The sequence below is a fragment of the Rhynchophorus ferrugineus genome, unplaced genomic scaffold, assembly GCF_030347505.1.
Source record: "Rhynchophorus ferrugineus isolate W39M unplaced genomic scaffold, kcgeb_rfMv2 rfM2, whole genome shotgun sequence".
NCBI lineage: Eukaryota > Metazoa > Arthropoda > Insecta > Coleoptera > Curculionidae > Rhynchophorus > Rhynchophorus ferrugineus.
This window is the reverse complement of record NW_027472581.1, coordinates 25751608-25777133: the sequence shown is the minus strand read 5'-3', so window position 1 is coordinate 25777133 and position 25526 is coordinate 25751608. Positions and strand designations below refer to the sequence as shown.

General features: G+C 31.6%; 1 protein-coding gene across 2 annotated transcripts; it reads left to right on the top strand.

Moving 5' to 3' along the window:
- The first annotated feature begins 292 nt into the window (after window positions 1-292).
- Window positions 293-22459, top strand: LOC143190274 (acyl-CoA synthetase short-chain family member 3, mitochondrial). 2 transcript variants are annotated; one of them, XM_076394479.1, is made up of 12 exons: window positions 293-445; window positions 4890-5052; window positions 5112-5256; window positions 5315-5459; window positions 9615-9711; window positions 9765-9976; window positions 12840-13068; window positions 13120-13430; window positions 13491-13636; window positions 13694-13916; window positions 21077-21252; window positions 22301-22459. In XM_076394479.1, the coding sequence occupies exons 1-12, from the start codon at window positions 415-417 to the stop codon at window positions 22376-22378; spliced, it is 1956 nt and encodes a 651-aa protein (XP_076250594.1). In that variant the 5' UTR covers window positions 293-414; the 3' UTR covers window positions 22379-22459. The 2 variants fall into 2 exon arrangements, with proteins under 2 accessions (XP_076250594.1, XP_076250593.1); XM_076394478.1 differs by lacking the exon at window positions 293-445 and adding an exon at window positions 4722-4834.
- The last annotated feature ends 3067 nt before the right edge of the window (window positions 22460-25526 follow it).

Genomic DNA, 25526 nt, shown 5'->3' with positions numbered 1-25526 from the left:
AAAGTATAGACACTATTAGTTCAAAACAATATATTCTAGTCGAAGAATAGAACATTATGCAAAGGTCACCAAGTAACAAAAACGTATTATTATACAAATCAAGAAAGCGATTGCACAACGCCAAAAATAAGCGATGCTCACTGACACGGCGATCTTTGAAACGAAAAAATCGGCACTCCCTTCACCCCTGGACTGTGTCCCATCTCCATCAACGGCACGGCATCAATTCTCGAAAAAAAATGTAAATACGAAAAAGCCAATAACGCGGTAACCCCCTTTGTATTTAAATGCTACTTTTTATGGTAATGCGGCCATTACCAGCTTGAATTTTTACTGTTTATGTATCAACAACCGTAGTCAGTTTTCTACCACCCAGCAAATAGTTTCTAGACATTTTTCTTGAACATGAGTTAGATGAGGAAGAAATCGGATATGAAGAAAAAAGGTACGTATTATCATAAAAATATGTATTCTTTTTGCTGATTTTTCTTTTTCCAATATTGACGCTCTTATGTGTAGAAAAATGAAATTTACCTTACAGTATTGACAATATTGACAAAAAAATTGAATATTGACAAACGAGTGTAATTTCCCTGATTGTAACTAATTTGCCACCATAATGGCTAGTTGCTAGATGGCAGTTGAATGCTGATCATTCCTGGGTCATAAGGACTGTCATGGTCATGGGTTCTGGGAACATTGCATTTGAGGAATCGCTGAATTTGATTATGTTTTGCTTGCTGTTATGTTTGATGTGCACGACCTCCTATTAGTATAAGCCTATCAACTTCAATTCTAGTCACTCTCGAACGCAATTGCGGCATACCAACATGACTATTCTTGTTTTCTGTCTCTCACTAGTAGCAATAATTATTATACATTTCTTTCACTGAACCAAACAGGAAGATTATTTTCTTAAAAAGTGAAGTTTTGGGCTGGCAACTATTAGTTTTCTCCTCGCAGTAATGTGCTTTCCAATAAGAGTTTTTCATATTTTATTAAAAAATTCCACTCACCTAACTTCGCAATCAACTTCTTCAACATCTTTATTTACATGGAACTATCACAACTTCTATCAAACATCAATTTTAGAAGATTAAACATGGTTTAAAAGGTTAATATGGAATATTTTTTGAAGACTTAATAATAAATATTGATGCGAGTGTGGATTCTGCATGCTCTTTTATCAGTGTAGATCAGGCTGGATCTAACATCGTGATTCTGAATCAAAACAAGCAGTAGTGAATCCGGATATTTTAAAGAGTAAAATAAATTTTGTTTGTAGATTATAAAACAACCGGATGCTTCAGTGAAATTCCTATTATCTACATCTATGTTGAAATTAATCCAATATTAACAATAACCAGAAGGGTCAGATCCTATGACGATATATTATGTTATTCTGATGAAGAAACGTCTAGGACTACAACTAGACAACCGCTTCGGTTTCTTAGACGATAATCCGTGTGACTGTTGAATTGTGAGCACAACGCTTATCGTTTTCTGTATCCGAATTGATTTTAATTTGTAAAAATTGATGATTCGCATCTGGTAATGGTAAAAGCGCTCCTAGTAAGTGATATATTTGTTCTTGTATTTGCAATTGTTTAAGATTTTTTCAACTTATTTTCGATACAAATTTGAATGTTGCTAAAGAGTTTTTATGGTTTTATGGTTTTTATGTTTTATGGTACCTTGGAAATAACTATTATATTTTTGAATGTTGGCCAAGCAATAGGAGGAATCACTTCCCATGCCAAAAAATAATAAACGTGATAGATCTGGTAATGGGACCAATTGTAGCTATTTTAGTGGCACAGCATTACACAGTAGATTCACCGCTGTATTTTTAAGTCTCACTATATTGACAGATGATTGTCATTTTCCCGCTTGTAATTGATTTGTAGGCGTCATAATCTATTTTCGAATCTGTTTACGTAGTGGAATGCCGCTGGTTCCTGGATCACAGTATCGTGATGGGTGTTGATATGCACCAACTCGTTGCATTCTAAGCCCATCCACTTCATTTCAAGACGAATGTAATTGTGACACATGTTACCAATTCGTCGTATAGTTAATTGACTTCGGCGACTTAAGTAAGATCCGTCTTCTCCTGGCATCGTTTATAATAAAAGTAAAGAAAGTTATCGAAAATTTGGGACTAAATAATAACAAATGTGAAATACTTTTAAGACGTATTTTTTACCATAAATAGTCACTAGATATTTCAATTTTATCGTTGGCAAATGTTTACAAAACCACAATTAGAATACAATTCGAAATTGCTGTTAGCATACAGTTTTATCATAATTCACATATATGTAATTTTTTCACGTTATGGAATCGATGTAGCTATCAAAACATATCCACATATGTTTGAAATATGAATCATAGTAAGGTGTTAAACGGTGAATGCCTAGAAATTATCTTGAGTGTTTAATACATACACACATTTTATGTTCTAATCACAGCTTGGTAGTGTATTAGTGGCCGGTAGTTTTAATCATTATTTAAAATTTTTAATCACAAAATAAATTTCCGAACGCACCCATAAATATTTGACAATCAATAGAAATGTCGGTTCTTTGTAACATTAATGGTACACTATTGATGGCAGTAACAGGAAATCTTGTGTTGAAACCAAAAATTGTCGTTTTGACTATTGTCCTCGCAATTATTTCTGGTTTTTTCATCGTATAAACCTTCTTTGGACTTTCATAAATTTTCAAAACCAACATACTGAACAGCATAGATTATTAAGGTAACCTATTAGATAAGTTGAATGGAAATATCCGCAAAAAGGAATTTCCGTCAAGATAACAGCTCAAAGCATTAACGTTAAAATAAATAAATATTAAATGTTTGAACATCTAGTGGAACTAGATTTATGTCGGTGTGAGTTTCAGCAGCAATGCAAAAATTAAAACATTGATAGCTCCAGTAGATTATTTTGAAAGCAACTTCTCTTCGTTCTCAGTTCTTCAGTTCAGTTCACTTTAGCGCAGTTCTTGTTCTTCTTTATAATCATAAATTTCTTTTATATTATTTGTTTCATTTCTATGAAGTTATTAAATAACTTCACTTATGGAAAATCGTGGCTATTAAAGGAGATCTTAATTGTCGCTGTAAAAAATGATCCATATTTTATGTCCAAATGATTATTGCCTTCTTCATAAAATTTGTATGTAAGAGAATGACAATGACAATTAAAATTAGATAAATATTTCTTTTAAAAAATAAAATTATAATTTCAATATTCATTAATTTTGTGGTTTGGAATCAACTACAGAAGCACATCGGACACTTAGAAACGTGTGGTGATGCTCTTTCAGTCTCATCAGTTGTGGGTTTTGTTTTTAACGATACAAAAGTGGCCATTTTAGCGTCAGGAATAAAGTTCAGCTTAGTAATCAGAAGGTTTTATATCTACTAAGCAGTCTATAAACCCAATGAAATTCCCATTCGAGCTATCATAGTTTATACTTAACAAATCTTACAAAATATGACCGAGCGTTGCCAAGCAAGAGGACGACTTTGCGCTTGTTAATTGGTATTGCTGGTCTTTCTCCAACAATATCTCATTCAATTTTTTAAATTAATGCCGGTAGACAACTGTCGGTCTTCGGTTTTAGTACGTCGTAATACATTACACCTTGCTGATGTCTCCTTATGCAAAGGAAGCTTTATAGCTATTAATATTAAGTATCAATGTGGGTAAATCTTATGACCATTTGCATTGGGATTGTCGATGTAAATTAATTTTTCATTTTCTTTTTTCACGAAGCTTTTCTTGTTTATCTTGCAAGCAATAAAACAGCTATGTTGAAATGATTCGAAATGGTATTTTCAATCAATTCGTGTGACAGACATTTTCTATCTTATGTCCAACGGCAATTACACGCCTTGTAATAGTTAATTCATCAACTTTCACACTTAATGAAAATCATTTGGAAGCTTGGGCCGGATTTTCGTCCAATAAGTCTTTCAATTAATTATCTTCAAACGTTTTTAGTAAATTGACATTAAAATCATCAATTTAAATCATTAAAATCAAAGAAAAAATATCCAAAGGAATTGGTATATAATGAAACAGCATCACTATAAGCTTTCAAAAGTATTTTATGAGTTTCGGTAGCAGATTCCTCAAATCAAACAACAGAATAACGAATATCAAAAATGTAATTTTGGCTGTTTAATGAATAGTATATCTATACATCGAATAACTTAGTAATACTGAATGGAAATTTGTTTACCTAGAAAAATGTCAAAACTATTGAATTTTTAGTTATTTAATACATTGATACTTCACCCTGGTGAAAACCAACAGATATAGGTGGCCTTATGCAAGCACCTAATTTTTTGACGGACTATAATCACTGTCAAGTCGCCAATTTTCCAACAGCAGGAACTTACAATACATACATCCCATACTATCTATATAACCAACCAAGGACCATTTAAACTATATAAAATCTTGTTTTGATTTAAATTTTGTTTAATAATTTCGAAAAATTTTACTAGCAATATATCCAAATAAATCCAAACAAAAATGGTTAATTAATTGCAATAGTTTGTTCTATTTTTATACCATAATTAGTTGTGTCACTCAACTTTAGTGATAATATACAGAACGAAATGTTAAACGATTATTTAAAAAAATGCTAATACGCTTCCAAATTAAAAACGAAAATGACTCCTTTGATGCCGTAATTGATTTTAAATAACACAAAACGTATATATAATATTCGATTACGGACATACCTTTCTGAGACTTAGTTCTAGTCAGTACTGATTCACAACATGGCGCTTTCACACCACAAGCAAATAGTTAGAGGTGTGGTGCTTAAATTCACTAAATAATCAGTGTAAAATGGGATTTTTCTTTATAGATAAACAAACATCCGCTGCCTTGTTCAGTACAAATTACGAAAAAATATTTAAAGAATCTATTGAGAATCCCGAATCATTTTGGAGCAAAGTTGGAAGTCTTCTGTCGTGGTCCAAACCTTGGAGGAAAGTTCTGGATAATAGCAACGAGCCTTTTACAAAATGGTTGTGAAAATTTTCTTCAATCACCATCGGAAGCTGATTTATATTTTTAATTCCCACAGGTATGTTGGTGGAGAGATTAACGCATGCTACAATGCAGTGGATCGTCATGTGGAAGCCGGCAATGGTTCTAAGATTGCTCTAATTTACGACAGTCCCTTAACTGGTGTCGTTAAGAACATCACATATTCAGAACTGTTGGAAAAGGTAAAATCACATGTATAGAATATGTTATAGTTTGCTTGAGGTCTAAGGGCATTTAAAGGTGTCCAAATTGGCGGGACTTTTGGCCAGATATGGGGTGGAAAGGGGAGACAGGGTGTTGATTTATATGCCTCTGATTCCTGAAACTGTGATTGCTATGTTGGCTGTGGTTCGTCTGGGTGCTGTACACTCTGTAGTATTTGGTGGTAAGTACTATTAAAATAGATGTATCTGTTATGTTCTATAAATTATTTATTATTTTTTAAATATAATATAATAAACTATATACTAAAATATAACTAAGTACTATAATTCCAATAGTATTATTCCAATTTTATACAATTTGTACCAAAACATTTTAAACTATATTTTTATTTAGTCTATCTATTTTTTGTTTGTCTATATATAGACATAGTCTATGTATAGACTGTATATGTTTCTTTCTATTTTCCCTTTTTCTTAGAAAATGAGTAATATTCGTGTAATTATGTAAATTTCAATTTATAATATATTTTATAAGAGTTCATAAAGCAAATCAACTTAGTAGCGCTGTGGTAAAGTCCTATTTGTCCTATCTAACAGTCCTATCTAACAGTCCTATCTAACAGCCATCCTCTAGTGATAGTTGCTCATTAGAAATGTTGCAACTGTCTATAGGCAAGTGCGTACAATCTGACAGGAAACAATCGCCGGTCTAGGATGTCTTCTAGAATGATCTCTTAAGTTGACTACTTTTCAATCGGTAGATTTAATGCTTACGTAGTTTGGAGTCAACGTTAACCAATAAACACACATGAGCTAATCCTTTATTACTAAAAATAAAATGAAATTTGTAGGGTTTAAAACCTAAAACCCTAAACTATATTTTAACGGAAAGAAATGACTTTTTAAAATGAATACACAAACGATTCTTGTAACAAAAGAAAAACCATTATAATGTAAACATTCATTTTACCTCTTCATCGAGTTCTCACCTTTAAGAACGGATGTTTTCTCATTTTAATAGTTACAGGTTACAGGGTTACAGGACTTTGAATCCACCTTTGGTAATCTAACAGCTTCAAATGCGATACTCAAACTGCACTTAACTATATCAACAAGCGCTTCGAGTAACTGCGGAATGATGGCTACTCTAATGACACTATCTTTTTTCTTGATAAACTGAGTCTTTTCTTAATAAATAAATTGATTCCAGTTGATTGAGTGAACTTAAAAGAGAGCACCATTATGGTTTAGTAATCCTCCCAGCTGCCCTTTTTATGAAACGTGCAATAAATGAAAATATTATATTTTAATTGAAAAAAGTGCCGACTTATTGAGCCGACAGTACAAATGATCACACAATTTCGATCTGCTCCTATTTTAACATAAACAAAACTTTTAGAATGTAAACACTTTTCTTACACCATTTTTTTCAAATAACCAGGGCCATATCAATTACTCTATATAACATATAAATGTTAGGTAACCATTTTTCTAATATATTGAGTTATTTTAAGATGGTACATGATGATATTGGGATACATGAGATGATTTTGGGATTTAAAATGGAAACGAATTTCTCATCAGTGTGGTTTCTTGTTGTTTTGTTTATTTATAAAAATATTTCTTTAACATAAAATGGATTTCTTGGCTTATGCTTACGATTACTTCAAATCAAATAGTTTAATAGCCATGTCATAGCTCTTATTACCATTAATGTTTCTTATACTTCACAAATAAACAGTATTTTAATATCAATTATATCTACTTATATATAATTAATCTGTTTTTTTAACGTTCTAATAAGCACTTATTTTATTGCAATATGAAAATGTTACGTTTTTGAATGTTGTACTGTATATTATGCTCATACGGGTTATGAAATATATTTAAATGAATATGTGTTATAAAAGTTTTAAAAATATTTTACTTTTCATTGTAATCATCTTGCTTTTCTATTTTTTTTTATTTTATAAATTTCCTTTGAAAATAGAATTCTTAATTTTTCCGCAAAGTTTTATAATAAATATTTCGAGATAGGAGTATCATTAATTTACAAGTAGTGAATACTCTTTGAGTGCTAATTTGGCCACTATAATAGTTGCTGAAGCGTTTAATATAAAATTATGTCCAGGAGTGAGTAACAATTGAGGCTTTTATTTTCGTAAACCTAAGCATTTTTCTTATATAACATAGTTGAAAACATGCAATAATTAGCTTAATTATTAACATAATTAACTCTCTATTAGACGAAACATTTGGAAATGGAAAAAATTGAAATGATGGCTGCGAATAACACTATTTTCCTATTTAAGTCGATACTTGGACTATTTTTTAGCCTATGTGTTAAATTTAACTCAAATTCATTGGAAGCGTCCAACAAACACGCGAAGCTCTTTTGGAGATTTGAACAAACTTCATCGGGTAGAGCTTTCCACAGAAATGTTTAAATGCATTTTTCGGGCACTTACATCCTTTTGTGTTTAATAATAAAAGTGTAAAATTCCCATAACTTTGCTGAATTAATGAATGTTATTATCATCCTTCACTTTATTTTCAAATAAGAAGAATTTTAACTGTGCTAGTAATCCTTATTTAGCATTATTCCGGTATTTATAATAAATTGTTGTCAATATGGTTCCTAACATTTTCAAACTATAGTAACGAACGAATTCGCAGTTCGATAACATTGTTATGGAGAGACAAAAAATATAAAATTTTAAAAGTTAATGAAAGAGTATTTAGTCATACATTTTAAAGAAATATTTTAAAATAACAGCTTCAATACAACTTAAAGAATCATTGGAACAGAACAGAAAAAACTGCATGGAATCTTTTAAGTGATAATTTTATTAAATGAGATAAATTTGGTTATTGGTAACGATTGGTCCCATTCCCAACGAAGCGATTGCTTGAGCGTCTATAACTTTTGTAGCGTGTAGCACAGGTCCCGGCCTTTAAAATGAATTACATGCTGTAGTGGATGGGTTGAGATGAAGACTGAGGACGTGATGAAGTCCGAAAAGTGGGCTCGGCACCAGTCTTGCGTCGATTTTGCCTTATGCATCAGAGCAGTGTCCTATTGGAAGATCCAATTCGCATCACCGAAGTTCTACTGAGCCTATAGAAGTACGAGAGCATTGATAATGTTGGGACGATACACTTTTTATTTAATTTCAACCCCTTTTTCCACAAAAACGAGGGTGTTCTTGCTGCTGGCATAAATTCCGTCCCAAACCATGACGGACTGTGGATTTTGGCGCTGTTCGACGATGGCCGATGTGACAGGAGCCTCAGCGGACCATCTCTTGTCATTTTAGTGTTTGTGTTCTTACCCAACGATGAACAGCTTGTCGTCCGTGAAGAGAATGCCCTCTCATCGCTGAGCAGCGACCCGACGCTTGAGCTTGCGACATCTTTCAAGCCGCGCCCGCTTGTTGTCATCTGTGAGGAGCTGAACTTTTGGAATTGTTTGATTTGAGGTTGAACTTCTTTTTGGCTAGTCGATGAACCGAGGACTTGCTTATACTAGTGTCGAATTTTGCTGCACTCGCTTATTGATGATTCTGCGATTAACAAAAATGTTGGAGGTACATTTTCTTCCACTTCGTGGGCGTCGACTATCATGGTTATGGTCAACTGCGTAACAGCTTCAAAATGGCACTAGGTTTGTTTAACATCCCAAAAAGACAACAAAATGACGTAGCATAGAGTCGAAACTTAACGCAATGTAAAAAATAAACACATGGACAATATGATGAAACAAAAATTAGTTTATTATGGTACAATACTTGCATACATGCATTTTTTTGGACACCCTATATCTATATATATATATATATATATATATATATATATATATATATATATATATATTTATATATATATATATATATATATATATATATTTATATATATATATATATATATATATATATATATATATAATATATATATATATATAATATATATATATATATATATATATATATATATATATATATATATATATATATTTATATATATATATATATATATATATATATATATATATATATATATATATATTTATATATATATATATATATATATATATATATATATATATAATATATATATATATATATATATATAATATATATATATATATAATATATATATATATATATATATATATATAATATATATATATATAATATATATATATATATATATATATATATATATATATATATATATATATATTCTTTGGTGATAAAAACTTTCTACTTAGACACAAATACAAGCATCCCTATGGAATAAACGGAAAATGTGTAGTCCCTAACGCCTCCGCACCCATCGACTAACAAAGATATATTGAGATGTATCGTCACTTTTAGGGTTTGCTGCTGCCGAGCTGTGTACAAGGATCGATCACGCTGAACCAAAGATAATTATAGCGGCCAGTTGCGGCATCGAACCGAACAAATTCGTGAGGTAAATTTCCTGAAAGTTTAATTAACCGATTATTATTGTTATAACTATTTCAGTTATATGGGCGAGTTAAATCACGCCGTTGATATGTGCGTCCATGAACCGCAGAAATGTATCATATATCAGAGGAAAGGGATTTTTTGCGCCGATTTGGATCCGGAGCGAGACATCGACTGGGAGGAGGCCGTCAAAAACGTGGAAAGTGTCCCTTGTGTCCCAGTGGAAAGTAATGACCCTCTTTATATCCTTTATACGTCAGGAACAACAGGTAAAGTTACTACCATATTTTAATTTTAGTATAAACCCATTGCAGATTCAGCAGTAAGTTAACACGATACATCATGGCATTTTTTTAATGAAGCGTAATTTACATTAATCCATTTTATCATTATTTTAGTTCATCAATGTAAAACAATAGCATTGTTTAAAATTCCAATTGGAAAATTGCATAGTTCATTTTTTATTCATAATTGAAAATACTAAAGATCGAGTTTCTTAAAACAGTATAACTATGATTTTTGGTCGAAATAAGTATAGTACAAAGTTTTTCAGTAAGGACGGGTCGGTATTGAAATGGACTAAAACTGATATAACTGATTATGTTAGGTCTTAGCGAAATTATTTTTATTTGGATATTTCATGTTTGCCGCTATATTTACTACATAGATCGGACTAAATTTGAGTAATAAACTGGTTTATGTTAACATTAAAGGCATTGAATACTTAAGAAAATTTCACCCAAAAAACATATAACAATATCAAACCACATGATATATACTTCGCACCACCTCTCCGAGAGCTAGTCATGCTTTCAAATAGTTCGTGCAGAATATCCATCGTACGTGAGCTGTTGTGAAGTGGTCCTGTTGAATATAAACGTCCATAGTGATGGTCACTGACGTCCTTATAGAAAATGCAGCATAAAAATGGCACTAAACTCACGACCCGGTTAGACTGACTCAATCTAGATGTTATGAATCTGTTACTGAACGAAAATTCTTAATTTTGTAACATCATGAAAGGATGCATCACCATGTTCTCAGACCATTTGAGATATAGAATTCTAAAAGTTATTAAGAATACTAATATCACTTAATCCACAATGAGAGTTGGGTATATTACTTAACTATTTCACAAAAAGCAACGTACGCACAGAATGGGTGCAAAAAGGTTTTCTAACAGATCAATTGAAAAGTCCCCGGCCTTCCACAGAAAAACACATTCTTTTTGGCAAAATTAGATTTTTTTATTCAACATTCAATTCTCTTCAAATGTAAGACACTGATGATAGCGACCCTCCAACCTTTCGTTACCATTTTTGTAGTACGATTTGTCTGCTTCAAAATAGGCCTCAGTTTCGTCGATCACCTCTTTATCCGACAAAAATTTCTTCACAGCGAGCATTGTTTTGAGATGTGAGAACAGGAAATTGTTACTGGGTACCAAACCTGGAGAATACGATGGATAAGGAAGCAATTCCAAGCCCAATTCATGGATTTGTGAAACGGTGAATTGTCTTGTATTGTTTTTCAGCGATTTCGCCCTTCAAACGGTCCAATAACGCTATGTAATAGTCGCTGTTGATGGTCCTTGCTTTTTCAATGTAGTCAATGAAAATTATTCCATACGCATCCCAAAATATAGACGCCAAAATCTTGCCAGCCGACTGTTGCGTTTTCCCACGCTTTAGAGCGGGTTCATCGTATGCTGTCCACTTAGATGACTGTCTATTGGACCTCGGAGTGAAATGATGGTACCATGTTTCATCCGTTGTCACATATCGATGCAAAAATCGGGTTTATTACGCTTGACCATCTCCAAACACTGCTACGAATCATCAACTCGTCGTTGTTTTTTGTCAAAAGTGAGCTCGCGCGGCACCCACTTTGCACAAAGTTTTCTCACACCCAAATATTCGTGAATGATAGGATGTACACGTTCACTTGATATGTTTAGAGTCTTTGCTATTTCAGTCAGTTTCAATTTACCGTCATTCAAAATCATTTTACATTTCCTTACAAAATGTTTGTTATTATGCTTAGTTCAGATTAATTCAGATATCTGAGGATATCTTTATAAGATTCAGCTAACAAATTTGATTACGTATTTACTGGATCGCTAAACAATTGTAATTAATATTTTATACTTTAAATATCATTCGTAAATTTATTGATTGTGATTTTACCTTGAGGTGTAATCATAATTTCCTCATAAAAAATTTAAATTGCAATAAAGACAATGCATTTTAAAGGTTGAATATTGACGTACTTTGTCCATGCATGCATCCAATTAAAATTTAAAATACTATTTGATTAATTGATTAATAGATTCATTGTGGCTTATTGGAAAAGCATATTTATTCATGACCGACTCATTAAGCAAGGTTATCAACACTGTTTTTTTAATTCAATTTTCTACCCTGGTATCCCGTTGACCTTTACTGTTATCTATATTGTATTCTTTACCTTGATCTTAATCCATGTCTTTTTCCAGCTGTCCTTTCATTCAAATGATCGATTTATTCCTTTATCCTTTCATCTTTTATTCAACAAACATTTTTAAAATGCTATATCTACGTCATTGGACATTGCGGGCATTAATGAGATTGAAAAAATTCAATTTTAATTTTAATCTGTAGCCGAAGTCCATTAAACAAACAACAATCGTATATTAAATACGTATATTTGATGAATTGAAAAAAAATTCAAGTTGTATACTAATAGCGTTACTGTTTAAACTATTATAATAGTGTTTACAAGAGGCACATTAGCTTTAAACCGACTCTAAAAAAGCGATAGTAAGTCAAGAAGATAAATATATTTCGATGATCATTTCTGATAGAGAAGATATTAATATTCGGGTTAATGCATCATAATACATATGACATTCAAATTCATATAATGGATGAAATGGTTCATCATTTTTCCCGATTAGATACGATAATTACTAATTCCAGCAACTGTTTCACCTTGTCCAGTTTTTGTTCTTTTTGCATTGCCATAAATAAAGGTTTTCAGTAGAGAAGACTTTGCATTGACACTGGCATCTATTAGAAATCCTTTAAAATTAAGAATCAAACCTACTATTAAAGTATATTTTCCTGCTCCCACATATCACAAAATGATTTTCAGGTGAACCAAAAGGAGTTCAACGGCCTACTGGCGGACATATCGCTACTTTAATGTTCACTATGAAAGTGCTATATGGGCTAGGACCAAATGACGTTTGGTGGGCTACTAGTGATTTTGGCTGGGTGGTTGGTCACTCTTATATGTGCTACGGTCCTTTGCTGTACGGAATCACCAGCATTATATACGAGGGCAAACCAACCACCACTCCAAACCCCAGCTCTTACTACAGGTAACCAAAATTAACAAATTATGTCATCTGGATTATAAACGAAGTTTGCAGAATAATCAGTGAATATAAAGTCAACAGCGTGTTTACTGTACCAACGGTATTGAGAATACTAAAAGAAGCAGATCCTGAAGCCAGCTACGGCGCAGAATATGATACATCAAGCCTGAAGAAGATCTGGATTGCTGGCGAACACATGGATATGTCCTCGAAACTATGGGCGGAGAAAATCTTCAATGTCCCTGTACTTAACCATTGGTGGCAAACTGAAACTGGATCCGCCATATCTGGAGTATGCGCAAATCTAACGAATCCTTGCACCAACAAAGGACTCAGTGCTGGCTTGCCCTTTATGGGATACAATGGTTGTTAATAATATCACTGTGTTTATTCGGTAAAAATATTTTTAAAAAAATCTGTTTTAGTTCAGGTATTGTTAAAAGATGGAAGTCTAGCTGACGCTAACGAGCTTGGTAGAATTGTGGTAAAACTTCCTTTACCACCAGGTGCTATGTCAACATTGTACAAAGCAAACGATAGATTCTACAAGACTTATTTCACCAAATACTCGGTAAATATTCTAAAGACTTTACAAATAATCATTCAAAACCTTTTAAATATATTTTAGGGCTTTTATGATACAATGGACGCTGGCTATATAAACGAGAATGGCCTCATCTACATCACCGCACGAGCAGATGATATAATCAACGTTGCAGGTCATAGATTGTCCACGTTGGCCATTGAAGATATCGTGTTATCCCATCCAGATGTAAGCAGTGCCTGTGTTGTGTCAGTTCCCGATAAAATAAAAAGTGAAATACCCTTATGTCTTTTCGTCATGAGAGAAGGTAAATTAATCACATAAATTAAAAAGATTTAATCAGTTTTTAGTAATTTTAAGTTCTAGTTCAAATCTGCCCAATAAAAAGTAAGCAACAACAACCAGTATCAATATAATTTGCTTTATTATTGATACAATTAATTATTTTTTGATCAATACTTACAGTGTATCATATTTTTGTCCACAAAAATGTTCATTTTAGTTTTTTGTTTCGCAAAAGGATTTTTTTTCATCGATTACCTATAAGCCCGTTAAAGTCGAGATAAATTACGTAAAAGCAATCATTAACAGTAATTATTTTACATATTAAGCATAATAAATATTATCGATATTAAAAATTATTACAAGAATTCACCATATTAGACTATTACTTCTCCATTTTAACTAAAGTTTTTTAACGGAAGAAGATGTGAATCGAGATATTTTTTATGTTTACCAATAAAAAAATCAGTGGAGACCAAATTCAATGAATATGGCGGTTTGGCTTGGTAATTGTAGTAACTGCAGCTTTAACTTCATGTGTATTCATTCGTATATTAATTTAAAAGAAGAGGATATTTTTCCTTTTTAATTAACAGATTTTAATGATCATATTTATTCTCTCAATAATTACAATAACAATTAATAGGTTTCTCTGAGAGAATGTTAAAATAACATCAGATTTTAGCAAGCCATTGTTGAGATTCATTTTTATTTCTCATGCAAATTCGACTTGTGATACGGGTCGATGTCTCAAATCTATATCGCCGATTTGAGCAATAATTTTGGGAACAGCTACTCCCACTGCACTAAATTACCTTACAATAATAATAATTAATTACCCTTAATAGTCAGCTTTACTATTTTTTTATTAAAAATAACGTGTTAAAGTAAAAGAAAATAAAAATATGTGATGGATATAACACAGGCTTATAAAAACGGGTCAACTTTTGGACCCGAGCAGATGAGAAGAAACGTTCTTTGATGTCCTGAACTCAGATCTTTAATCCATGTGTTAAAATTGGTTCTGTTTTTCGAGTTCACGTATGGTGACAGCATCGCGCTCATATAACGGCTGTCAACTGACGACGTAAACATTATTTGGAACTTGTTTTGCTGTTTCGGTGCACGTGACAATTCAGAGACATTGCAAAGTGGATTCACACTGTTTGGATGTTATATGTATGTTACAATAATGGTGGGAAAATAATGACAAATGCACCCAGAGATATGTATTAGCGGTACTTTGGTCTAACTGACAAGCCATGAATACCGAAATTGTTTTGTAACTCGTGCAGAACACAGCTGTACAAGTGGCCATTTAGTGAAACTGTATAGTTTTCATTTTCTGTGCTAATGATATGGAAGGAAGAAAAAAATTATCTAGATGCTTGTTAGTTTTGCTCACGGACTGTAGTCGGTATATATATACAAGTACAATATAGGTATATATAGGTACAATAAGGTATATATATACAAGTATAATACAAGTACCCTGACGTATTAGTATCATAGCCAATTCCACGTGCGGACAGTGATACATTGCCAATTTGTCCAGGTGTAAGTTAAAAAAATGTATTAAGGACTTCGTCTTCAACACCGACGTGCAATAAAAGTGATTTCGTTAAAAAATCAAATAAGGAATATTTGTCGGACTTGATATTCGAAAACTAATGGCTGACACAAAGTTTCCAAAATGTTTAACGCCTGATTAAGAAGCAGCATGGGCATCGTTCCAAAGTATATTTACTTTCTTTCTCAGTAACCACAAATTACCGGATTACAAGCAGTCTCTCAAAATACATTTATTACACAAAATTTGGGCGGTACGAATGACGAGTAAGGAGCAGTTTGACTAAGATATAGCGAAAATCGTTAACTAGGATTTAACAAAGACTGAGTTCAACCTCTGTTCATTTCCAATGTATACTTTTTAATTGAATAAATGAAGGCCGTTAATGGTCAAAAATAGTAAAATAATTAATTTATTGGATATTTCGAAAACTAGAACCAATTTTAAAAAACAGACTACTGATTTGGATTCTGCTCCATAAGTTTTTTGATTGGTCAGATCCAAAACTACGTATACTTGTGTAATTGATATGCCAGTGAGTCGTGATGCTTACTAATAGGATTATCGAACGACCTTTTATAGGAACAATGATTTTATAATTTAAACAAAAATATATATTCTTACATGTTATAATTAACTTACATTTTCAATAACGGTTGTAAATTAAAATTTATTTTTATTAAAAAAATGGATTAGATGAACTTTGGACTGACCATACATGACATATAATAGAAAATTATCAAAATTGGAGGAACATTTATTAATTCGTTACTAATTCTTTATTTATGATTGTAAATTATACATAATTGCTATTATTAAATTTATTTTACCTTATCAACCGCGCATGCATATTATGTCTAATTAATATTTGATACTCATAGTGAACCTTACATATATTTTTAAGTTTTTTATTTATGTTTGAGTGCAATTTAAATGTTAATATAAAGTTCATATTAAGTCAATACATAATAATAGTCAGAATTTGATTCGCAAAATAATAGTGATCTAATGTTTTGTCTTCAATGGGTTAAATGGGTTTGAAAGGCTTAAAAAGGATATTTTTATTATTTCTAATATATGAAATGAAATATTTCAAACAATGTAATAAGTCAAAGGTACCTATTTAAACAATACTTTTAAAAATTCAGCCATTGGAAACTCATCTCCCTTGACCATCCAAAAAAAATATTTAGACCTGGTCAGGATAACTCGCGACCAATTCACCTGAAGTTAAAAAAAATATTCAATTCAATTTATTCAACAATTTTCTACTAGTAGATTTTTAAATCTCCTACTTGGACGAAGGAGAAAAATGTAATTTAGGATTTCTAGTAGATTTGTAAACAAAAAAACCCAGTTTTATTCTCGTATAATAAATTACTATTTGAGAAATCATATCCACCTACTTCAAAAATAGTATTTTGAAAAAAATGGATCTGAAGTTTTAAACGGAAATAACATGAAGAATTTTTGAAAACTTACATAAGACCAACGATTTTGGCACCATAAATTAGAGAACCTGCTGCAATACGAATATCTACGTTACTTGCGGTCTTAATAAGTCTAATCTGTAGAAAACTCTTACTTCTCGGGTTCCAACATCAGCTTTTCATCATTCTTTCAACCTCTTTTGGGTATACTCGTGGTTGTTTCAGCCAATATTTAAATTCATACTGTGTATAGAAAGCCGAGATCCCTTCATTCAAGGTACCAACAGCGACAAATACAACATCAAAAATTTCGATCATTTTCCACTTTAATTGGATAAAACTTTAATTATTATTCTACGTAAGTCACCAACCCACCTCCCCAAAATCTCTTCTTTGCAAAATTTTTTCTAAAAGAGCTCATGAAACGTCACGTGTTAATGGAACGTAACCATTTTTGAATGACAAAAAAGTGTTCATAGCCGATGCCCTTTGGGCATTTATAGTGGTGTTGATTGATCATTGTTTCCTTTTTTCGTTTATATTTTCTCTGAACATCCACTGTTCATAGTAGAAATTTAAATTATTTTGCAAATAAATGAATAAAAACCTCGATAAAAACACACTTGAAACTAAAACATAACTTCAAGGAAACCCCGTGGCTTGAGAAGAAATAATAACGAGTTCGGAGCAGTATTTGAAGATGATCAAGCGTAATAAACCCAAGTATTTTGGGATGCGCATAGAAAAATTTTGATTGTACTACCTTAAAAAAGGAATGACCATCAACAGCGACTGTTACATAGCGATATTGGACCGTTTGAAGGACTATATCGCCGAAAAACGGCCATTTCAAGAAAAATAAAATGCTGCTTCACCAAAACAATACACCGTGTCACAAGTCAGTGAAAACGATGGCAAAAATCCATGCATTGGGCTTCGAATTCCTTCTTCATCCACCGTATTCTCCAGATCTGGCCCCCAGCGACCATTTTCCTGTTCTCAGATCTCAAAAAAATTCTCACTGGGAAGAAATTTTCGTCGAATGGGGTGATCGCCGAAACTGAGGCTTATTTTGAAGCAAAGGGTAAATCGTACTACAAAAATGATATCAAATGATATATTGCAGGATCGCTATAATCAGTGTATGACCCTTAAACCAAATAATATTGAATAAAAAAAACTACTTAAAAAAAATGTGCTTTACTATGGTATGCCAGCGACTTTTCAATTGACCTGTTATTTACAACAAAGTGAATTAGTCTTTCTAATACTTAAATGTGAATGTTTCATGCATACAACACCCTCTCAGAAAATATTATATTTTTCAAGAAACTTGCCCCTTCAACGTGTTTACAAATGCTCTTAGTAAATACGCATAAACTCTTAGAAGTATTTTATGTATTATTTTCTATTCAACATCTGAGCTTATGTGCATTTTATAACAAAACGCGCGAACTTTTTATTATTATTTAATTTTTTATTGATTTATTAATTTAATAAAACCAATGAAAGTTCATCCCACTGGTAAATTTGTTAAAAGCCAAATAAATAATACTCTAAAAACAAAATTACCGTAGGTTTGTTGACATAGTAAAATATGTATTTATTATTTAATTATTACATTGTTACTGGTCGTTTCCGTCTAACCTACAATTTGTCTTTATGGTAACTTAAATCTAGGTATATAACTAAGAGGACCCATCGGCCCTATCTCAGTCTCTGGTGAAATAATGTTCATACATGTCACTGCTGTATATTTTATTATATGCACCGCACTACACAACACTACTCAAGATCAGCTGGTTTGATCCTTTTGAGTCTGTGTCCTATTCTGGTGGTATCCAAAAACTGCAATATTTCTATATTATCATGAGAATGGAGTCTTTTCTCATACTCCCTTGCAATTCTCTTGATTTCTTGACTGGCTGTGGGTATCTGAAGGTCTCGGTATAGGTAATCAGTCCTATAGTATTTGGGTGCGCCCACAATACCTCTCAGGACTTTGTTCTGAAAAATTTTTATTTTATTTACATTACTCTTTGCAGAAGGTCCCTATAATTGAACTCCGTATGTTCATATAAGTTTCAGTATTTGCTTATATAATACCATTTTTTTATATATTGATAATTCTGATTTTTTTTTAATTAGCCAGTATATTTTTCCATATTTCAATTCCAGTTCTTTTCTTTTTTTCTTTATATGTTTCTTCCAGCGAAGTTTTGCATCTAGATTCATTCCAAGATATTTAGCGTTGTTGCTATATAGAATGACAGTATTTTTAATGGTATTTGTGCTTGTACGGTCTGTTTATAGGTGAACTGCACGTGTACATATTTACTTTCATTAATTCTTATTTTCCAAGCTTGTGTCAAATTATTTATATTGTCACTTGCCTGTTGTAATTTTCGTGAGGCTTCTTCACTATTATCTCCGACAGCTATAATTGCAGTATCATCAGCAAATGTAGCCATCGTAATATTCACCATTTGTGGTATATCACAATTGTAGAGTAGATAAAGCATTGATCCCAGTACACTTCCTTGTGGTACACCTGGTGGTGCTTTAGCTTCTTTTATTGTAGAGTAAGCTTCTTCTTGTTTAACTCTAAACATTCTGGTTGTAATGTATGATGGTAATAGTTCGGTGTGTTGTTTTGTTAACATTTTCTGTAGTTTATGAACAAGGCCTTCATGTCAAATCTTATCAAAGGCTTGTGCAATATCTAAGAATTGATAGATCATACTTTTTTACTTAGGTTTACGTAGGCTTTTTCAATAACATCTGTTATTCTGTGGACCTGGTCATTTGTTAGGTGCTTGTTAGTAAACCTAAACTGGTGTGTTGTATAGTATTAGGTTTTTTCTCTCTATGATCGGTCAGCAATGATATAGGTCTATAGTTTCGTTTGGTTTGAAAATTTTTTCCAGATATTTAGCAAATGACATAGGTCTCTTATAGGTGGACTGTGTAGCATGGGGTATAGTAAAATATTGATTAACGTTATTGATATAATAAAAATTGACAAGTTGATGAATAAAAGGGCTCGCTTCTACATTTCAATTTTCTCCTAAACCAGTGTTGATATCTAGCCAGTGATATTTATATTGTCGATTTCATATATTACCTGTAAGCATATCGATAATAAAGAAAGTATTATAATTATGTACTTTATCAACCGCTTACTGATAATCTAAATAACTACAAAGTTTACAGAAATATAGGGTTTCTGGACTTAGTATATGTCGGTTCGGTTCCATATGTCTAGGAATAAGAATGATATTTGCCAAGGAAACTCAAACTTATCATCTGTTTCTATGAAAATAACAACAGAGAACTGATCAATTTATAGGGTGCACTCATATGATTTTATGTATTGAATATAACATGATTCAAATGTCTGCTAAAACTTCTCAGGATATCTAATTTTCAATGATTCTGCAACATGGATTATGAATATATGCTGAATTTTAACGTTGACCGATTATGTTGACTTGCAATGCATCAGCCAATGGAGGTTATTAGCATAGACCTGCAACTCCAGAAAACCATACAAGAATAAGTCTAACTAAAGCAATAAAATTATATTTGTGGCCAGTTCATGTCACCTCTACTAGATATAACCACCCTTTCAAATCATGCCCTGCTGCATAAAAATAAGTATAATAAAGCAAGAACTAAATACATAGCCCAGTGATGAATACAATTTTGCCTTAAAATGTTCCCCAAATTGTAGGAGGATAAGTCAACAACGTCAATTATTAGCCAATGTTGATAACATTCCAATAGAAGGCCTAGTGCCGGGAGCCTTAAGTCCAAACCCAGTCCAAATAAACCCCAGTTTCTAAAAAGAACAGTTTAACAGAAATAAATTGTATAGGATTATCAAATAACGAATATAAAAAGCAATAGTACTTTCCTTATATTTTATTCAGCATAAACTAATTCAACTAAAACTAATATTTGACATAAACAATAATTTCGTAACATATTATGCGATCGTAAATTTTTACTATATTACATGACTAGTAAAAGGAATCCCAAGGATCTTTTTCCAGCTGAATCACTGATTCTGAGAAAATAAATAATATCAGATCTGCGTTACGTTAATTTAAGTCTTTGTTTATTGACTTTAATAAATTTCCATTTATAAATTAAATGCAATTTTACTATCTGATAATCTTTTAGATGCATCTTTGAACGAATACGTGATAGCCAAAGAAGTTATAACCATGGTTAGAGACCATATGGGACCGGTAGCTTCATTCAGATTAGCGGCGGCTGTCAGGGGTCTTCCCACTACACGTTCTGGAAAAATATGCAGAAGGTCCATATCAGATTTGGCACGAAGTAAACTAAAAAAGGTATTAAAATAAATTTTAGCATTGCACATCACTTAATGGCCTTGATCTAGCACCTTCACCGTAATATCATCATTTATTATAGTATTTAAAAACAATGTTAACTGATCTGTTGATGTTAATCAAACAATTAATGACAATGTTACTATCTCAAAAAGTAAATATGATCAGTAAATCATAATAAACTATGTTATTTTATACAATTCTTAAATTTTTCTTAGGTGAAATAGGTCCACTTCCACGAGAGCAGTACTTTTCTAATTCTTGGTCTAGAATACCCCCTTAAATTGCTAAGCTCCCTTAAGCCACCTTAAGTTCCAGTTTCAGAATTCTCATCGAATAATTAATAACCGAAACTAGAACCAAATATTAATACTGCAAGATAATATGTTGGGATGAGAAAAGATCCTCTCTTTTGAGCCACTGAAATCCAATAAAATTATAACAGTAGACTATTATATAAAATATTTAATTGCACCACAATGAAGATTGATTCATTAGAGCTCTAAATATGCCAAAAGATATATAGTTTATCAGAGGTAGCAGTAAACATTGATGATATTATATTTTTTAACATGTCTGTTTCAGTATTTTATTTGCATTGGAATGTTGTAATATATAAATGCTAAAACGAAGTAAAAGTCAAAGATAATGCGGCAACATTGCGACGTCTTGACGTCTTAAATTGAGATGACTTGAGTTCACTGCCACTTTACATAGACTAACTACAGTAATATCTGTTGTGTATGTCGGATTAGCCTATAAGCAAATCAAGCAAGTACTTGGAGCATCATGTGTTGAATAGTACCAGAAACAGTATGAAAAAACGTGTATTTTCCATAATTTCTTATATTTCTTTCATCCTTTCATATTTTCTTTTCTGTTCCAATTATTTTCATCATTATACATATGCTAAGGTACATAATTACGTATGACACTATCTTTTTTATTTCCAGTTAATATCATTTAAGATTAAGCACCGTAACTATTAATATTTATTAAGCCAATAATGTTAGCATCGTCATTCTTTATGTTTATCTTCAAATTTTAGATTCCAGGAACAGTTTTGGATCCCACTGTTTACAAGGAAATCGAGGAAGTGTTAAGGAAATTGGGATTTTGCACATAACAGCTGTAACATGAGGAAACAACCGTTATGACAAAAATAACTTAATTATGTATTTGATGATTAAATGTATCATAGAAATTACCAGTGTTGTTAGATTTCATAAAGTACAATATGACCCAAATAAAATTATTTTAAACAAACATTTAGTTAATATAGACGTATTTGATATAACGCAACTATCAGTAGGTTTAATTTAAAACAACGCATAGATGATAGTTTTAGTGGATATTTAAATAAACAATAACGTTAACATTTTAAAACTTCTTTTATTTAAGTGTATTAAGAAATAGTAAGTCCAGCAAAATTTTAAATATTCTTGCGATATATATTATTTATAATGATATATCATTGTAAATTGTAATTGAAGAAAATTTGAATGGTAGTTATATAAACAGTAACATTAACATTTTAAAACTTCTTTTATTTAAACAGATTAGAAAAATATTCTGTAGTTTATAAGTCGAGCGATATATATATATATATATATATATATATATATATATATATATATATATATATATATATTAATCAAAATGCGAAGGTCATTGTAAACAACAATTGTGAATTCGATGGTTCTGTGGAACTCTCAAAATTTTACTTTCGACACTGATCACCTTTGTCGTTTATGACTGGTGTTGAAAAGAGGATCCATTGTTATAGTGAAAAAGTGAGAAAAGTCATCGGTTAGTCCAGGCAAGTCACCCAATCAACACCGAAGCGGAACATTCATAAAAATGTATCGAATAGTAACACAACTTTGACATGTGATCTACGATTATTAGCTGTATCTAAAAATAATGCGAAGATTGCTTACACATTTTCATAACTTGAAAAACTCCTCAAGTTATTCGTATACAAACCAGACGCAAACATAAAAAACAATGTGTCCTAAAGCATTTCAATCTAATCAAACAGTACATCTTATTTTTACAACCAAACACTTGAAGTGTATCCAAAATAACAATGAATTCTCGTCATTACAATGTCAAATTGAAATGGGCCTATCGCAATTTATAATGCCAAATAAGACAGTATTTTTCCTTCTCATATTATTTTAGCTAAAAAGAGATTTCTGTACTTTTAAAATATTAATGATGATAATTAGAGGTTATAAAGCGGTAAACGTTGTTTTGGCACTTTTCTTATTTGTGATTGATTTTATTTGATTATGTTTATTGAAAATTCCGAAGTTAATAAATAAAGTCAGTCAAACACGTCTCTAATCAGTAACTTCGAACAGGAATGAGATAATGGTAGCCTTTACCCTTCTTACCCTCTTTACAAGTATCTATAGAAATCTTATTGAACTATTTAACTTTATATATGAAGGGATATATGTATGTAGTCATGCTTTCAAGCAGATCAAATGGCTAAACAATATAACCACAGATTATTATGTCTTCCTCTCTATCACTTCATATTCAATCCAATCGAATTGATAAGGGGTGTGGCAAAGAATTGCTAAAATGGTACAATGGAGAAGAATATACAAACAAGAACTATTTGGATATCTAGAAAGAAGCACTATCTGCAAGAACACCTTTAGTTTGGTTGAACGGCATCAGAGACACAGAGCAAATTGACAAATAGTGACTGAAGTGTTAGATAGTTTGAAAATTGACTTGAACAATGACTCAGAGAGTGACAAAATGAAACTTTCGGTATGTTGTATTATAATCTAATGCTCACAATTATCAAGATAGGTAGATAGGAATTAAAAATGAACTAAAGGTGGGTATAAAATTAATATAAAATAACTGTTGAAAGCCGTAGTACAGAGTGTGAAAGTTTGTGTGTATAGAGCATTTAGTAAGAATGAACGAAGAGAGACTGAACACTAACTGTTTTGCAGATATGGCAACTGCATTAGAGAGAATGCAAAAATACACACGCTACTAGCAGGAGAAACTGAGGAGAAATATAATGATATCAAAATGACTTGACAACGAAACCTCATAGACGGTGTGGAAAACAGTTCAAACTAAATATAATAAAATAGCTCTGTTGCTGTTTAATTAACATAACTGTAATAAATATAATATAACTATATTTTAAGGCTTTCGATAATATATGCATTAGATATACTATGATATTAAAGATAATTATATCTGATAACATTATTTTTAATTCATTAATTTATTCATCTTAAAATGTTGTAAAGTCGAAGCAAAAATAAATAAAGGTAACAACACAATGTTTTGACATCTGATAAATCTGACGTTAATAAATCGTCTGACGTTTTTGATAAATTTTGATGACTTAAGGTTACTGTTATTGGACGTACTATATTTTGTTCAAAAAGTTTGCGGAAATTTCTTCTAAAATATAAAACCTTATAAAAGTATTTATATTATTCTTATCAGTATTAGGTGTGATGAGTAAAATGTTTAGAATTAAAGTTTCATTTATATTAAAGTCGTGTTGAAGTGCCAGTGCAAGTTTATGCAATCGATTCAACAAATCGTCACTTCTTTCCGTTAAAATAAAAAGATTTTGTTTGCTTTTTGATGCCATTCAGTTAACTGTAACCGCAATTGTCAATCGTCGCGCAGTTACTCGAAATATTCCTTGACATAGCTTACTGGGATTTGGACAACGTATCGCAGTTTAACCTGTAAAGTAACCAAAGGTGAATTCAATATGTCTAAAGTGTCCTAACCATGTTCTCTAGTTGATGGCCATGAATAGCGGAAACATTTTCACATTCTATACAAGTACATGGATATTTGGCTAAAGGCTATGGAATACAAATCATCAAAGGCAAACTGATGGCCAAAGTTACCACGATACTCACAAATAACTTTACTACAACTGAACATTGAAAGTAGTATCAATAACCTTACTTTTCAATAGAATTTGGCCAATAAAAATTGTTGTAAAAATTATTTTTTAGGCGTGAAGAAAGCCACAAGTTATAGGAAGCTAAGTCTGGCAAATATGCTGTTGTCAAAACAAGTCGTAAGTTAATTAACTGATGTTAACGTTAATTTTGAGCTCTTACTCGATTATACTTATATACGATATACTTACTTATTCGATCGCCGTTGTTGAAAAGGCACATCAATTTTAAATAATTTATAAACAAAGAGTAAAATAATAGATGGAATGGAATCTTGGCTGATTATTTTTTAATGAACAATGAAATGGC

Coding starts and splice junctions, on each gene's coding strand:
- LOC143190274 (XM_076394478.1), top strand. CDS start 4,801: ATGGCGCTTTCACACCACAAGCAAATAGTTAGAG. Junction 5,053..5,111: donor AACGAGCCTTTTACAAAATG/GTTGTGAAAATT, acceptor TAATTCCCACAG/GTATGTTGGTGGAGAGATTA. Junction 21,253..22,300: donor CACGAAGTAAACTAAAAAAG/GTATTAAAATAA, acceptor TTCAAATTTTAG/ATTCCAGGAACAGTTTTGGA.